General features: G+C 40.1%; 1 protein-coding gene across 2 annotated transcripts in view; it reads left to right on the top strand.

Annotated features, from left to right (window-relative positions):
• The window catches only part of LUZP2 (leucine zipper protein 2), a 701970-nt gene that overhangs the window by 606192 nt on the left and 77196 nt on the right, over positions 1-18582 (top strand). Inside the window, exons 8-9 of one of the 2 annotated variants that reach the window (XM_040328359.1) lie at positions 5123-5218; positions 15103-15177. In XM_040328359.1, coding sequence (XP_040184293.1) covers positions 5123-5218; positions 15103-15177 — 171 coding nt within the window. The remainder of the gene's footprint in view (positions 1-5122; positions 5219-15102; positions 15178-18582) is intronic. The other variant, XM_040328360.1, reaches the window with a different exon arrangement.

The raw sequence follows: 18582 nt of genomic DNA, 5'->3' as shown, positions 1-18582 counted from the left end.
ACGTGAGCCCTGACATTAATGCACAAATATTTATTAAAACAAAAGTGTGCACTTACAATTAGGAGAGATAAAAACAGCATCCATATTAAAAGGGCATCCGTAAATAGAAAAGCCAGCCGGTATGCAGGCGCCCGTCCACTTCCGATGACGTCAGCGCGTCAACCTCCCGACGTACGTTTCGTCTCACACAGACTTTGTCACTACGTATTTTCAGAGCACTTTGTTTTATGGGATTCATTTCTCTTCAAACACTAGAATAATGCTAATGTGTATAAGCCCACCCTTGCCAGACCTTTGGCTATACTTAAAAAAAGTAAGATTAAAGACAACAGCAGTAATAAAAAGTATGTAATAATTAACAGTTAACAGTTTCAAATAAAATTGATTATAAATCCCTAGAAAGCTAAAATGTTTATTATGGAAATTGTCTTGAAAATGTTTGTAAATTATTCTGTATGCAAGCTCTTAAGATTAGAGTTTACAAGTTGTTGCCTTTGTGAACTACGTCTTCCAATGTTTTTCACCTCTATAACAATTCGAAGAGACAAGTATCAATTACGTTTTTGAAGGCTGGTACATTAAGGCTGATGTGGTCCACCCCAAGCTTACATCACAATACTCTTCTTTCTAATCAAGACTGAACTCCTGGTTACAAATGTACTGTAGAATGTTTTAGGTCTCACTGCCCATTCACAATCACCCTAAAATAGCAGATAAAGAAATATTATTGCCCTTGCCAGTATGTTGCCCTTGCTTCCAATTGCAGAGAGACAGTCAAAGTCATGTCATCATGAGCTGTAATAGTGGAAATTAAAGAAAAGGCAAAATGGATGGTTGGAAATGCAAAGAGTGGCTCGGGCAACAAAGATATCTGTTGAGGTATAGACCACGAAGACTAATAGCAATCAGATTTCAGCTAACTATTCTCTCCAGTGGGAAACGAGTCATGATTGATCATTATTATTTACTGTATTGCACATTCTTGCTTGCTATTTAAAACGTATGTATCCATTGCCTCACTGATTACAATAGACATTCCTCATATATAGCTATTCATAGATTTTTTTCCCTAAAAGCTCTTGTGTGCATAATACACAGGTATTAATCCTTAGACAATGGCTCATTCATAATGAATGTTTTATGACTGTGTACAATCAAAAGAGAACAAAATAGATAATTATAGGTCGTGATATTGTGCTTGCTGTTTTCTTAAATAAAAACATTACTTAGAATAAACCAACAACATAAAATCTGCAATATTAGTGTGCAAGCACATCCTTTATAAAACTAAAATAATAGAAATCTGATCCAAAGTATCTATCCCAACAGGAGAAAGAAATGATTGTAGAATTTGCTTATCTGTAGATTGTATCAAACAACGCAAAAATGTGTACAAAAATGTACCTTTGCATTTCAGGTCTGTAGTTCTAAGTAAGCTTGGAAAATGTACCTGTTTAAAATAATTAAATCCCAAAAACCATATAGAAAATCCCTCAATGTGGAAATGCCTTACACAACAACAGTAACAAAAAAGTTCTATGAACTGTTGACCTCACTTACACATAATAAAAATGCACATATGATAACATGGGAGAAAGACTAAGGTCGCGTACACACGGTCGATCCATCCGATGAGAATGGTCCGACGAACCGTTTTCATCGGTTCACCGCTGAAGCAGACCGATGGTCTGATGTGCGTACACACCATCAGTTCAAAACCCGATCGGGTCAGAACGCGGTGACGTGAAACACACGACGTGCTGAAAAAAATGAAGTTCAATGCTTCCAAGCATGCGTCGACTTGATTCTGAGCATGCGCGGGTTTTGAACCGATGCTTTTGTGTACTAACCATCGGTTTTGACCGATGGTTAGCCGTCCATCGGTTCGATTTTAAAGCAAGTTCTATAATTTTTGTCCGAAGGACAACAGACCGATAGGCCGTACACATGGTCGGTTTGGACCGATGAAACTGGACTTCAGGCCGTTTTCATCGGTTTGGACCGACCGTCCGTGTGTACGCGGCCTTAGATCAAGAATTCTCTTGGGACCAGTGGAGGAAATCCATACAAATATTCAGTAAAACATCCTCTTGCATCGAACATTGGGAGAACTCACAAAAAATAATAAACAAATGGTATTTAACTCCATACAAACTGTCCAAAATATACCCTTCCACATCCGATATATGTTGGAGATGCAATGAACAAACTGGTAATCTTCTACACTTTTTATGGAGTTGTAAAAACTTTTAGAAATCAGTAGCATCCTTTATAGCAGATATTACGGGAAACCTATCCAGACTTACTCCTGCTACAGCCTTATAGATATACTGTATATACAATCCATTTTTGTCGTTTTGAAAAGAGTAGGGAATTATTGACATATTTTTCAAGCTTTATTTTGCTACCTGTTTATCTATTGGGTTGATTACCATCACTTACTGCCGCAAACACAACAGATATACACCCGAGGTGTGGTGGAGGAAGTTTCTCACAACCTCAGTGAACAGCAGCATAGAGTGCAGCTCTGAGAGTGGCATGGAAGAGGGATGATTTCAGCAGGACCAGGATGTAATGCAACATGTTTCGGTTGCACTGAAACATTCACACTCCTTTCTCAAGCTGAGGTGTCACATCTACCCCAACACGGGTGGTCTGACACTATAGCTGGCTACTGTGTGCTTCACCTATAGCAGCTCCTTGTCCCTTAAGGTAAGTAGGTCTACCGGTACTTGGGTGACCCCAGGACAATGCTATAGTGCCTGGCCACCACACCAGGGCAGATGCAAACTGAGCAAATCAAAGATATACTTGCAGTTAGCGGACAGATAGCGTGGTTCTATGGCAATCCAGGTAAAAATGCAAACAGAGTTCAAGGAATAGTCCAATAATCCGGTCCAAAGTCGTACACAGGAAAATCCAAACTAGCAAAGCAGGGCAGGCAGACAAGGAGCTTGATCAGGAACAACACAGGTATCACTCACTATCACAAGCAAGGGATGGAGCGTTTGGCTTACTTTTAACAGGTCACTGACCACATCAATCACCAAGAAGGTGGACAAAGACAGGGAGAATGCAATAGTCAAAACCTGGAAGCTGGAATTAGGAACAGGAGCACTTAAATGATCCTGACATGAGGAATGTCTATGTGAGCACTGAATTTAAAGGAGCCTGCCAGAAATTTGGTCTTGCTTGATATAAACAGAAACAATACAGTAATTGCAGATATTGAAAAAAAAAAAAAACATCAAATTCATCATAAAACTTTAAAAATATCAATGAATGAATAAATATCATTTATAATAACAATTCATAAATACAATAAAAAAAATGTATGTGTGCACTATATATAAATATGTACTATATGTACAATGTATAAATATGTAAATGGAGGATGGGACAGCTGGCAATTAATTATAAGGAAAGGGGGAATGCGATTTTATATTGATATAAGAGCATATACACATAAAATAGAATAACGGGAATGTTGGAAAACCAGAATAATTATGATAATTGAGTTACAATGTAAAGTGAAAGTAGAATAATTAATATATTATACACAATGGATGTAGGACAATTTATATTGTGTAGCATGAATAATGAGTAAGTAATACAGTATCTCACAAAAGTGAGTACACCCCTTACATTTTTGTAAATATTTTATTATATATCTTCATGTGACAACACTGAAGAAATTACACTTTCCTATATAGAAAAAATTGTAAAATAGTGAGTTTACAGCTTGTATAACAGTGTAAATTTGCTGTTCCCTCAAAATAACTCAACACACAGCCATAAATATCTAAACCACTGGCAACAAAAGTGAGTACACCCCAAAGTGTACAGACTACAGTTTGTTGAGGGAACTATGAATGCCAACATGTACTGTGACATACTGAAGCAGAGCATGATCCCCTCCCTTCAGAGACTGGGTCGCAGGGCAGTATTCCAACATGATAACGACCCCAAACACACCTCCAAGATGACCACTGCCTTGCTAAAGAAGCTGAGGGTAAAGGTGATGGATTGGCCAAGCATGTCTCAAGACCTAAACCCTATTGAGCATCCTCAAATGGAAGGTGGAGGAGTGCAGGGTCCCTAACATACACTAGCTCCGTGATGGCGTCATGGAGAAATGGAAGAGGACTTCAGTGACAATCTGTGAACCTCTGGTGAACTCCATGCCCAAGTGTGCTGGAAAATAATGGTGGCCACACAAAATATTCAGACTTTGGGCCCAATTTGGACACTTTGACTTAGGGGTGTACTCACTTATGTTGCCAGAGGTTTAGACATTAATGGCTGTGTGTTGAGTTATTTTGAGGGGAGAGCAAATTTACACTGTTATACAAGCCGTTCACCCACTACTTTACATTGTAGCAAAGCATAATTTCTTCAGTGTTGTCACATAAAAAGATATAACAAAATATTTACAAAAATGTGAAGGGTGTACTCACTTTTGTGAGATACTGTAGATGATATTTGAAGAATTTATTAATCCAATGCGGGATTTGTTGTATTTGGATATGGCTGAGATACAGGCAAAGGAGAAGAATGGGATGAAGCAAGTGGGTTGGGTTTTAATGGCAGGATAACAAGAGTATGTGTTTTCTATATACTATTTCTATTATCTATTAGTATATACCTGGTCTATTCAGTGAGTATTTTCTCCCATGTGATAACCCAGAAACCACCCCCAAGCAAGAACAGAGTTGTACCTGTAACAGGAAAAAAATTAAAATGTATGGAAATTAATGATAGTTAAAAAGTGATGAGAATGATAATATTTATGGATGTAGATGTATTAAATATATCAAATATTTTCAAATTATACCTTTTCTTATTATACATTTTCTATCAGTTGCGATGGATGCTATATGTAAAGGATGATGACAGTGTGGGTATGTGAGGTGATGGGTGGTCAGGATACGAAAGGCTTTATTCCGCCAGGAAAGAGGGTTTCAAGGATTGATGCAATGCTCTGCCTTGGGGATATTCCTGGGCATGGCTTCAATGACCCAGACTTGTAAGCCTCTTGTTAATTTGTCATGAAACTCAGCGAAGTGGCGGGGAACACTGTGCATATCCTTCCCAAAATATTTAGCCAAATCTTTTTTTGCAGGGGTATTATGGTACGACCTACATAGAAAAGGCTGCATGGGCAGGTGAGACAATATTCTACATGGTCGGACGAACAGCAGTGGAAGTCATTACTCGGGTATGTTATCTCTTGTGCTGTAAAGTTTTTTGCAGGTTTTTGCACAGTGGTTTATGGCATTGAAACTGGCCTTTTAAGGAGATTAGGCAGGGCTGAGCCATGGATTGATGGGAACAGTTGGATTGGAGCTTGCTTGTTGCTATTATGAGGTTAGATCCCTTCTGTATGTGATTTTGGATTTTTTTAAAGATGGCAGTAGATGGGGTTCTTGAAGAAGGATGGACCAATGTTTCTGGATGATAGATTCCATCTTATGGTGTTTTTTGTGGAAGCGTGTAATACATCTGACCGGATTTCCATATTCACTGGTTGGCATTTTAGGTGGTTTTCCCTCTAAGGAGGTACGATATCCCGTGTCCGCAAGGTCTTCAGGATATCCTTTGTCTGTAAATGTCTTTTTTAAGAAAATGCTTTGTGTGATGTAGTCTGAATTGTTTATACAGTTCTGCCTGAGACTGCAAAAATGTCCCTTTGGAATATTGTTGATCTATTTTCGGAGGATGATAGCTACTGTAATGTAGAAAAGAATTACCAGTTGTGGGTCGGTATAGTTGTTGGCTTGAATGGTATGTTCTCTTAATAAATCTTACTTTGACTATAAATAGTTTGGTTTTAGTTTCCTTAAATGGGTTGTAAAGGTTTGTTTTTTATATTCTAAATAGGTTCCATTAAGCTAGAGCATTGTTGGTTCACTTACCTTTTCCTTCAATTTCCCTTCTAAGGCCCCTTTCACATGTGCAGACCGTATGTCCACATTTTCATGCATCCGTTTGCGGATGAAAACGGGACATACATTGGTCCCTATGTGATTGCGGGTGTCAGCGGATGAACATCCGCTGACACCCGTAATCACCCGCCTCCGCAAAGATCCGATTTTGCAGATGAAATAAATCCTATTTTTTTCTTCCGTCTGCGGATCGGATTTGATGAACACGGACACACGGTCCGTGTTCATCCGATCCCCCCATAGGGGAGAGCGGAGAAAAGACAGGGCGGTCCCTGCACAGTGTGCGGGGACCGCCCTGTCAGCCGACGGCTCAGCTGGGATTTTACGGAGCAATCCCCGCTGAGCTGACGAACACACGGAGGCGGATCATTACTGATCCGCCCCGTGTGAAAGGGCCCTAAATGTTTTTTTCTTTATCTGAATTTCTTTTCTTTCCTTGTTTTCTTGGTCTGAATTTCTCACTTCCCGTTTCTCCTCAGTAAGCTTTATACCATCATCCGAGTGGTGGATAGTCAGCCAGAACACCTTACTGAGGAGGAACAGGAAGTGAGTAATTCAGACAAAGAAAACAAAGAAAAAAAACATTTAGAAGGGAAATTGAAGGAAAAGGTAAGTGAACCAACAATGCACTAGCTTAAAGGAACCTATTTAGAAAATAAAAAACAAACCTTCGCAACCCCTTTAAGTATAGCTACACTGATCTTATTACCCCTGCTGTTGCTGGATACCAGCACTCAGTACCCTAACAAATTCCTTCAATGAAATAATACACAAACACATACTTACCTACTTTTAAAATAAAGTTTAATATTGTTCCCTGGAGTAAATCTACATCAATCATCCAGTGATGTAATACAGGTCAATCATGGCGGCCCTTCAATCTGTACATGCCACATTTCCACAGCACAATTACAGATTTCCAGTTGCAGTTATTTAGGTTTATTGCCAGAATGGTGAAATTTGATTAACAACATCACAGAGGATTCCCTGTAGTATTACCACATAAATCTATTTACCAGTGGGAGTATGGCATGTACAGTGGTCATTGTGATTGACATGAATTATGTCACTGGGCACTGTGATTGACTTCGGATTTACTCGAGAATTTGTTTGTTTTAATTCATTAAGGGACTGGAAAGTAGGGATGCACCAAAATTTCGGCTGAAAATTATGTTTTCGGCATGTTGCCAAAAGTACAAAAATTACGATAATTGCCCCGATTATCGCGCATGCGCAGTAGCAGTGGTCCCGTCACCGGGTGCTGCTCATTGCGGAGTGTCATTCTGGTCAAGGTCCTGTCTTCCCCTCCCTCCTCCTCCTCCCCTCCTCTCATCGCAGAGCCGCAATCTTCATGTGTCATGGAGCTGAATTGTCCGGGCTGTAGTAACAATGTCCCGCATGTGATAGACTGCACACTGATCCAATGGCAGGACATTGAATCAGTGTGACATGATCACAGGAGGTGGGACCATTTACCCCTACTGGAAAGGGAGGGCAGCAAGCCCCCTTCCCTGTACCATACCAGGTCACATGCCCTTCAATATTGGTGGGTGGTTGCAAAGAGGGGGGGTGGGAAAGCCTATCCTCCTTGTATGGCACCTTTATCCCAATCAAGGACCTCTTTCTCACCTTTATGTTTCCCAAAAAAGGAATTGACGTAATGTGGGTTTGACTTATGATGGAATCTGAAAACCCCCTTTATAATAATGACCAGCATATTAGTACCCCTTAACCATTCTCACAAAGGGTCAAATAGAAATTAAATCCACCTCAATCATGATGACTTGTTGCCCACAAATTTGTACATGCCACATTTCAGCTGGTAAATGAAAGATTCTGTGGTAATACCAATGAGAATCTCAGATGATGTCATTGATTACACTTAGTAGATGTCAGATGTTCTGTTTTTGCCTTTGGAAAATGAAGCCATGATGTTTTTTACTGTTTTCCAGAACATATAAAATCAACCCTAGTGAAAATATCTGAATTTGTTTTGCGCCATAAATTAGGTTTATATTTTATCCCAAATTTAAAAGCAAATACATTTTTCTAAATAATATATAATTTCAGTTACAATCACTTTATCTCAATAATAATGGTTATGGTTAAAGCAACTGAACATAAAACGCAGGATAAATTTCACTGAAAAGCATTACAAAGCAATCATAAAAAACAATCTTTATGTCTAGGGATGGTAACTGTTCAACACGACTAAGCAAAGTGATTTATTCCAGGTAGCATAAAAGGATAAAATGAGTAAGCAACCAATAAGAATCTGGTCATTTTAGAATGTATCCCAAGGCAACAATAAATGGTATAGTGCTACAAATCCAGCTGATGTTTGTGTCAAGAGGTTTAAAAAAAATGAAAAGAATAAATAAGCATAATGGAAAAAATATAGAAAAGGAATAAATGAAAATGAAAAATTTAGAATGTTAATGTAAAAAGGAAATACCCGGCAGAGGCAATTTTTTTTTTTGTTACAGGTATTTCTATAACAACTTTCGCAGCACTTTACATATTATACATTCACACCATTTCCAGCCCTCAAGGAATTTACAATTTAGGTTCCTATCTGAACATACATAGATACACACTAGGGACAATTTAGACAGTATGGGCCAGATTCAGAGAGAACTTACGCCGACGTATCTGTTAATACGCTGCGTAAGTTCTAGGATGCGCCGTCGTATCTATGCGCCGTATTCTTGAAACCAGATACGCCTGAATTCTGGCTCCATCCGACCGACGTAAGTCTCCTACGCCGTCGTATCTTGGGTGCATATTTACGCTGGCCGCTAGGGGCGCTTCCATTGATTTACGCGTTGAATATGTAAATGACCTAGATACGCTACGATTCACGAACGTACTTACGATTCACGAACGTACTTGCGCCCGTTGCAGTAAGCTACGCCGTTTACGTAAGGCGTACGTCCGGCGTATAGTTATCCCTCATAAAGCAGGGGTAAGTCATGTTAGGGTATGGACGTCGGAACAGCCGTCGGATTTTACGTCGTTTGCGTAAGTCGTACGTGAATGGGGCCTGGGGGCGTAGGTTGTGTCGAAAGCATTGAGCCGACGTATCTTAGGGAGTATATGCGACGTGATTTTGAGCATGCGCGAGGATGTGCCGTTCGTTCGGGAATTCATTTATATGGGGTCACGGCTAATTTTAATACAATACGCCCACTACCTTCCTAATTTGAATTAGGCGGGCTTACGCCGGCCCATTTACGCTACGCTACGCTGACGTAACTTAGGGAGCAAGGGCCAGATTCACAGAGCAGATACGACGGCGTATCTCCTGATACGCCATCGTATCTGTTGTTCTATCTATGCAACTGATTCATAGAATCAGTTACGCATAGATAGCCAGAAGATCCGACAGGTGTAATTGTTTTACACTGTCGGATATTAGAATGCAATACCGCGGCCGCCGCTGGGGGGAGTTTGCGCCGTAATACATCGTCGGGTATGCAAATTAGGAGTTACGGCGATCCACAAAGATTTTTCCCGTCGTTGCGAGTGTTAGATTTCCGTCGCAAAGATAGGGCACCTTTAACATTGTGTAAAAGTACTCCACCATGTTAAAGTATGCCCGTCTTTCCCACGTCGCTTTTGAATTTTTTTGACATTTTTTCTTTTTCCCGGCGCAAGTCTTTTTTTCACGTCGCGATTCACAAAACGTTGGCGTGTCGTAATTTCGCGCAAAGCACGTCGGGAAATTTGCGACGGGAGCATGCGCAGTACGTCTGGCGCGGGAGCGCACCTAATTTAAATGGTACCCGCCCCATCTGAATTGGGCCGCCTTGCGCCGGACCTGTTTACGATACACCGCCGCAAATTTCCAGGTAAGTGCTTTGTGGATCGGGCACTAAATCTGGAAATTTGCGGCGGTGTAACGTACACGGGTTACGTTACGCTGCGCCGCCGGACTGTGAATCTGGCCCCAAGTGCTTTGTGAATACTGCTCTTGCCTCTCAGAGTTACGTCGGCGTAGCGCATATGAGATGGGCTACGCCCGCACAAAAATACGCCGCTGTCTCTGAATCCAGGCCTATGTCTTTAGACTGTGGCTAAGGATGGTAGAACTGGGAGGAGGTGACAGACATAATAAACAAAACTTTTAAAACAAATTTGGAAGCTGAATCCAAGGCATGTCTATTAGGCAGTATTGAGGAGGATAGAGTGCCTGTCGGCACCCTTGAGGTAGTGCTGAGATGCCTCTTCCAGGCAAGGAAGCTAATCGCGTGGAGGTGGCAGGCCCAGACTCCACCCACTGTCAAATCCTGGGTTGAAACCATTAATACAATGATCTGGAGCGAGAGAGTGACACTTACTAAACAGGGCAACTATAGAAAATTTGTGAGGATGTGGAAACCTTGGCTAGATATAACGGGATGCTCGATATAAGAAGAAGTCTCTCAAATTTAATAGATACTTTAACCCGCTATGGGACATCCCTTTACGGGGGGAGGACGTATTTTAACGAAGCAAATTAACCTAAAAAACCGGCTCAAGGTGTGATGGGAGGGTGGATGGGAGGGTGAGGGGTGGAGGGGGGGTGGGGGGGACGGCGGACATAAGGGTAGACAATTTGGAATTAAAGAGGTTTTTCTTTCTTCACACAATTATAAAGATACAGAGATAGGGGGAGGGGAAAAATGTATGCTTGTATATGCACTATGTTAAGTCTATGCAATTTGGCGCACTACTTTTTGTATTTTACATATGCAAACAACAATAAAAAAACGTTATAATTAAAAAAAAAAAAAAAGGATGGTAGAAGCTTACCCTTTTATTTTTTTATGGTCTAATGTAAAGGATCAGGAATCAGAAACAGAATTGATATTGGATTAACTTGATTTTGCTGCAAAATGACCAGTTTTCTCATCTCACATTAATTAAATGTTTCAAAAGTGTAAATCCTTAATTTTACTTTATTGCAATATTTGTTCGATCAACTCATTTTTTAAATTAAAGATTGCGTTTCTGAGTATATTTAGGGTAGTTTAGTCTTCTTTTGTATTTGTGTTTTTTTAATGGTTGCTGTAATGCATATTTCTACATCGTTGTTTTAAATTTTAAATTTTTTTTACTGCACCCCTAAAATAACATCAAACAACATATTGGCTTTAATTTCCAAATCGAGTCCAAAATTTTTAAATTCTACTAAATACTTCTGATTAAAACCAAAATGTAAATTATAACTTAAGACACATTTTTTTTTATTATTTTTGTACAGAATGGAAAAGAATTAGAACAGCTACCAAATTTGTATTGCTGCCTGTGCCTCAGTTTGGGAGATTCACCCTTTTGTTTTTTGTCATTTTATCATTGCCATCAAATGTAAAAGAAAATCCCAAATTTTGTGATGTTCCCACAAAAGGAATAGAGGGAAAATCTTCCAATGGGGACACTAGTTTGAGTGATAACCAAGGATTCTCTCACTTTGAAGGTCTTTAATTTCACTTCCTGTTTTGGCTGTAGGGCAGGGAGTAAAGAAAAATCTCCCCAATTGGATACCGATTGGGGAAAAAAACTGATGGGGTTATAATTTGTCCTTATGCTATCCAAAAATGAAAATAAAATATTTTTTTTGCCTCTTTTTAACCGCTTGCCGACCAGCCGTTGCAGGTATACTGCGGCAGGTTGGCTTGCTGAGCGAATTGCCATAGGTGTACGTCAGGCTCGTAGTAGGCATTCTGTGGGTCATTGGCCAGCAGGGGAGCCAATCAGCGGGTCTGGCGGACTCGATGTTCAGCCGGCCTCTGGCGATCATTCCTCGCAGAGACAGAACGGGGATCTGCCTGTGTAAGCAAGGCAGATCTCCATTCTGACAGGGGATCACACAGAGATTATGTCTTCCTGCTAGGAAGACAGATCTGTGTGCTGTGCCAAGCAGCCCATCCCCCATACAGTTAGTAAACACACTTAACCCTTTGACCACCCCTGATTTTAACCCCTTCCCTGCCAGTGCCATTAGCACAATGTCAGTGCATATTTTTAGCACTGATCACTGTATTAATGACACTGGTTCCCAAAAAAGTGTCAAAAATATCACTTAGGTGTCTGATCTGTCCGCCGCAATGTCAAAGTCCTGCTAAATATCGCTGATCACTGCCATTACTAGTAAAAAAAATTATAATAAAAAAGCCATAAATCTATCCCCTATTTTGTAGACACTATGGCCCGGATTCTCAAAGGAGTTACGACGACGTAACTCGGCGCCTGATTCATAGAATCAGATACGCCTCACAGTTGCCTAGATACGAGTGGCGTAAGTCTCCTACGCCGTCGTATCTTAGGGTGCATATTTACGCTGGCCGCTAGGTGGCGCTTCCATATATTTCTGCGTCAAATATGCTAATTAGCTAGATACGCCGATTCACGAACGTACGTGTGCCCGGCATATCAAGATACGTCGTTTACGTAAGACATACGCCGGCGTAAAGTTACCCCTCATAAAGCAGGGGTGAATTAATGTTAGGTATGGATGTCGGAAACATATGAACAGCGTCGTATTTTACGTCGTTTGCGTAAGTCGTCCGTGAATGGGACTGGACGTAACTTACGTTCACGTCGACTAGGCATTGAGCTGGCGTAATTTAATTTGAAAATTCAACGTGATACTGAGCATGTGCGCGCATGCGACGTTCTAAAAAAGCGTCATTTACGTGGGGTCATGATTAGTTTACATAAAACTTGCCCCCCTGTTCCTCATTTGATTTAGGCGCGCTTACGCCGGCACATTTACACTACGCCAACGTAACTTTGGACACAAGTGCTTTGTGAATACAGCACTTGCCTCTCTAAGTTGCGGCGACGTAGCGTAACTACGATACGCTACGCCCGCTTACATTTACACCGCCCTACGAGAATCTGGGCCTATAACTTTTGCGCAAACTAATCAATATACGCTTATTGGAGGTTTTTTTTTACAAAAATATGTAGCAGAATACATATTGGCCTAAATTGATAAAGATGTTAGATTTATATAAAAAAAATAGTGGGTATGTTTTATAGCAGAAAATAAAAAATATATTATAAAAAAAAAATGTTGGTCTTTTTTTTTGTTTATAGAGCAAAAAAATCAAAACTGCAGAGGTGATCAAATACCACCTAAAGAAAGCACTAATTGTCAGGCAAAAAGGACATCAATTTTATTTGGGTACAGCGTCACGCGACCACGCAATTGTCAGCTAAATTAACGCAGTGCAGCATCGCAAAAAATGACCTGGTCATTAAGGGGGTAAATCCTTCTGGGGCTGAAGTGGTTAACCACTTGCTTACTGGGCACATAAACCCCCTTCGTTCCCAGGCGAAATCTCAGCGTCCGGCACTGCGTCGCTTTAACTGACAATTGCGCGGTCGTGCGACGTGGCTCCCAAACAAAATTGGCGTCCTTTTTTCCCCACAAATAGAGCTTTCTTTTGGTGATATTTGATCACCTCTGCGGTTTTTATTTTTTGCGCTATAAACAAAAAAAGAGCAACAATTTAAAAAAAAATATATATTTTTTTTACTTGTTGCTATAATAAATATCCCAATTTTTTTTTAAAAAACTATTTTTTTTCTCAGTTAAGGCCGATACGTATTTTTCGACGTATTTTTGTAAAAAAAAAAAAAAATCGCAATAAGCGACTGGTTTGCGCAAAAGTTATAGCGCCTACAAAATGGGGAACAGAATTATGATTTTTTTTATTATTTTTTTTTTTTACTAGTAATGGCGGCGATCTGCGATTTTTATTGGGACTGGGATATTGCGGCGGACGTATCGGACACTTTTGACACAAATTTGGCGCCATTCACATTTATACAGCGATCAGTGCTATAAAAATGCACGAATTACTGTATAAATGTGACTGGCAGTGAAGGGGTTAACACTAGGGGGTGAGGAAGGGGTTAACTGTGTAGCCTGGGTGTGTTATAACTGTGTGGGGGGAGGGGGGTGACTGGGGGAGGGGACCGATGCTGTGTCCCTATGTACAAGAGACACAGATCGGTCTCCTCTCCTCTGACAGCACGTGGAGCTCTGTGTTTACACACAGAGCTCCACGTCCCTGCTGTCACCTGCCGTGTCACCGACGATCGCGTGTACCCGGCGGACATCGTGGCCGCCAGGTACACGCATCGGGTCTTCGGCGATGCGTCGGGACAGTTTTTACCCGCCGCGCGCCACCCAGTGGCGCGCGCGGGTAATGCACATAAAAGGCCATTTTTAAACGGCCACTTGGCACTTGAGAGCCGCGCTGCGGACGTATTTCGTCTATAGCGCGGATCTCAAGTGGTTAAAGGAAATGACAATTCTCAGTTTAACTAATCCTTAATCAGGAAACCTATAGAGATAACAAAGATACTGTATGTCTAGTCCAGAAAAGGCGAGCAATTCAGGGTGCTGCCATCTTACAAAAATGTATTAGGTCACAACCTTAAACAATATATATGCCCACACTTTCTGCCTCCCCTCCTCCATTCATGCAAGTTGTATTATAGGTTCCATAAATGAAAAGTGCTCTATGAATGGAGGAGGAGGACCTTTTATTAATTTGCTTAACCACAAATCTGCAATACTGGATGATTATGGCTACAGTGGTATGGGGGCAGAGAACTTCAGATTTAAACTAGGATGGGCTGCATCAGTACAATAGGCATTTTTCATTAAATATAAATACTGTCCCTTGTGCTGATTTGTAAAAAAAACAACTAAACTTAGTTTTTAAATATAATACATTTTATCAAGTCCAAAACAACTGTTTACAGCTTATTAAAAACATTTAAATATATAATGTTGTAGCACTGGCAGGGGATAAACATGTGTAATATTCAACTATTACTGACAACATTGCACTATTGAATTGAAATGAGCCAGGTGTATTCCCTGAAGATAATATGTATATTCTTTTGAAATGCTAAGCTTTAAGTTGTTTACTTATGAGAGTACAAATCATTTTAATAGACTTTCCTGGGGAAAGAGGGAGGCAGGATTCAGAGCCACCAGATGCAGGTTCATAATTAGTTAATTAAATAGCTTATTATAAATGGCCATACATGTTTATGAGTTACACAGGCATTTGCATTACATTCCAAGGCTGGCTGAATCAGTTTATATCTGACTTTGTGTGTGACTGAGATTACCTTTAATTCTGTCTTGCAGGCACAACAACTAACAGACCTTGAGCAAAAGTTAACTGTGGCAAAAAAAGAAATGGAAATAGCCTCACTGGACAATGTAAGGACATTTATTATATATTATAATGTATGCAAGTTTGTGCATGTTAACGGACAATTGAATGAAGAGCTCATCCCTTGACTGAGTGCAATGACCAACCGAACATCTTTGTTTTTAACCCATAAATTTACCTTATTCTGCTTCTGTAAAATAATTAAAAAAATAATAATACATTTGTCTCAACACATGTTGATCTATCATGATAAAAATATATACAAACACTCTTTATAAAGGCCCTGTTCACACTTTGTGATTTGGAATCATGGATGGGCGGAAAAGCTTCAATTATGTTGGTGATTTCAAATCGCACAGCAATCGCTGCAAAACACGAAATGCGTGTTTAGGCGCTATTCATTCTAAATGGAGCTCCAAATGCTGTGTGATTTTTGTTGTGATTGTTGAATAAAAGAATTGAGTGGAAAAATACATCTTAAAGTGGATGTAAACCTTGATTGTTTTTTATATACGACTTGTTTAAATGGCACCGTTATAATCCCCCTTAATCTTCCACAATCCCCTAATACTATTTTTAGGGATGAGGTGCCGGATCTAAAAGAGGACTTATCAATCACTTTCATTCACAAATATTTTCATTGATGTAAACCCACTCTCATCCTTTCTAAACTACTGCCAGTAGTTCTGATCTATAAGGATATACATGCCTCCTGCATGTATCCTTACCGCCCACCTCTACATTCCCCTTGTCAATATGCATTTTCTCCTGTGTATTCCTTAGGCTCCATGCACACTGAAGCTGATAAAAGCTATAAAAAAAATGCCAGTATCTTTGCAGGGAGCCTTTCAACGTTTTTTTAGCGTTTTTGCAATAGCTTTAACCAGCGTTTTTCAGTGTAGCTTTTTTTTTTTTTTTACTTTTTTTTTTAATGGATTAAAAAACACTAAAACACGCTGGCACCAGTGTTTTTGAGCGGTTTTAATCAGTTTTGAGCGATTTTTCAGCGTTTTTGGCGTTTTTACCCACAAAAAAACGTCACTTTGAACGCAAATTTCGGGCGTTCAGAAAAAAGCCAATAAACTTCAAAGCTCATTAACACTAAAAAACACCCAGGTGTGCATGGGCACATAGGCTAACATAGAGTTCAGTTTATGGGCTTTAAAAAAAAAGCCAAAACGCCAATAAACTGCAGTTTATCAGCTTCAGTGTGCATGGAGCCTTACACTAAATTCTGCTATGATCACTAACATCCAGTCAAAATCTAGAGAAGTAACCACATGACTTCAGAAAAGGAGTGGGGGTGGGAATTAACCACTTCCAGACCTTAGGTGTTTTTCAGATTCGGTGTTTGCAAGACTAAAACAGTTTTTTCTGCTAGAAAATTACTTAAAACCCCCAAACATTATATATATTTTTTCTAACACCCTAGAGAATAAAATGGCGGTCATTCCAATACTTTTTGTCACACCGTATTTGCGCAGCGGTCTTACAAGCGCACTTTTTTTGGAAAAAATTCACTTTTTTGAATTAAAAAATAAGACAACAATAAATTTGGCCCAATTTTTTTATATATTTTGAAAGATAATGTTACGCCGAGTAAAATGATGCCCAACATGTCACGCTTAAAAATTGCGCCTGCTCGTGGCATGGCGTCAAACTTTTACCCTTAAAAATCTCGATAGGCGATGTTTAAAAAATTCTAGAGATTGCATTTTTTGAGCTACAGAGTAGTTCTAGGGCTATAATTATTGCTCTCGCTCTAACGATCGCGGCGATACCTCACTTGTGTGATTTGAACACCGTTTTCATATGCGGGCGCTACTCGCGTATGCGTTCGCTTCTGCGCGCGAGCTCGTCGGGACGGGGCGCTTTAAACATTTTTTTTTTTGGTTTTCTTATTTATTTTTATTTATTTTATTATTTTTTACACTGAAAAAAAAAATAATAATTTGATCACTTTTATTCCTATTACAAGGAATGTAAACATCCCTTGTAATAGAAAAAAGCATGACAGGTCCTCTTAAATATGAGATCTGGGGTCAAAAAGACCTCAGATCTCATATTTGGGCTTAAATGCAAAAAAAAAAAAAAAAAAAAATGTCATTTTTTCAAATGACCAAAAAAAAAATTTGTCTCTTTAAGAGGCTGGGCGGGACTGACGTTTTGACGTCACTTCCGCCCAGCCGAGCTATGGGGACGGGCGAAGGAGATTTTTCCTTAAGTCTCGTCCCCGCTCACCAGCCGACAGCATCCGATCGCCTCCGCCGCTACCGACGGCTCTGGTAAGCGGCGGAGGGCGCGGGAGAGCGGCGGGAGGGGGGGGGCCCTCTCCCGCCACCGATAACGGCGATCTCACGGTGAATCCGCCGCAGAGACCGCCATTATCGGATTCCAGACCGCGCACACTAAAGATTGATACCTCGATTGTGACAGCAGCTGCTGCCGTTACCGAGATATCAATCTTTAAAAATAGGACGTACATCGTCGTGCGCAGGTCTGGAAGTGGTTAAAGAATGGATGCCTGTCTCAGGCTAGTGCATGAGATATGTAAATAACTTGTCATTCACAGCAAGGGGGAAGAACGGACAAAAGTTTTCTCCTGTTTGTCCATTTATCTCACTAAAAAAAAGAAAAGAGGATTGCTCAGAGCTGGATTAACTCTTTGTGGCAAGACTGGGCACAGATAATAGGAAATCGTATATTCTACATTGTGACAGCAAAAAAAATAAAACAATAATTCAGGTTTACATCTACTTTAAGGCTCCATGCACACTGGGCTTAAAAAAACGTCTGCTCTCCTGGGAGTAAAAAAACACTCATATAGAGCATTTTTTGTACAAAGTCTAGATAAGTTTAGGAGAGTTTTACATTTTTTTTACCAGTAAGCTCCAATCAGAAATGCGATCCAGAAGGTTTTTTTTTTCTCCCTGTAAACTTTGAACTCAAAATATGCCTCTTAACGTCCCAATATACATGTACACAAAGGATAACATTGAGCTGCTTCTTCAGGCAGAACACAAAACTCTTTTTTAAGCCAGTGTGCATGGAGGCTTAAAATTAGCATGAAGCTTATCACCCAAAAAAAGAGCAGGATCTTCCTTTGGGAGACAAACACGCATACGCATGACACTGAGAATCATGGGAAAAATGCACATTAAAAAATGCAAGCAAGAACGACATCTCAATACTGCCATGCAGCACAGCCCTGTAAGGCAGGACAGAAGAGCATTTTTTTCCCCTGCTATAGTATAATTACACCTATAGATCTTTTCCCTCTCCAGCCTGTGACTGGACAATGCAAGAAGAAGCAGAACATTAATGCACTCATCCCACTTTGCTCTCTTCTCTCTTCTCCTAACAGCATGTTCCTTGTTAGCACATGAGCACTATAGTACATTGAATTGACTCCTCCCGCCACCAGTTTGACTACAGTTGTACAGTGACTACAG

This window comes from Rana temporaria, chromosome 11, assembly GCF_905171775.1.
Source record: "Rana temporaria chromosome 11, aRanTem1.1, whole genome shotgun sequence".
NCBI lineage: Eukaryota > Metazoa > Chordata > Amphibia > Anura > Ranidae > Rana > Rana temporaria.
The sequence above is the reverse complement of the archived record's forward strand: the minus strand, read 5'-3'. Positions and strand labels throughout refer to the sequence as shown.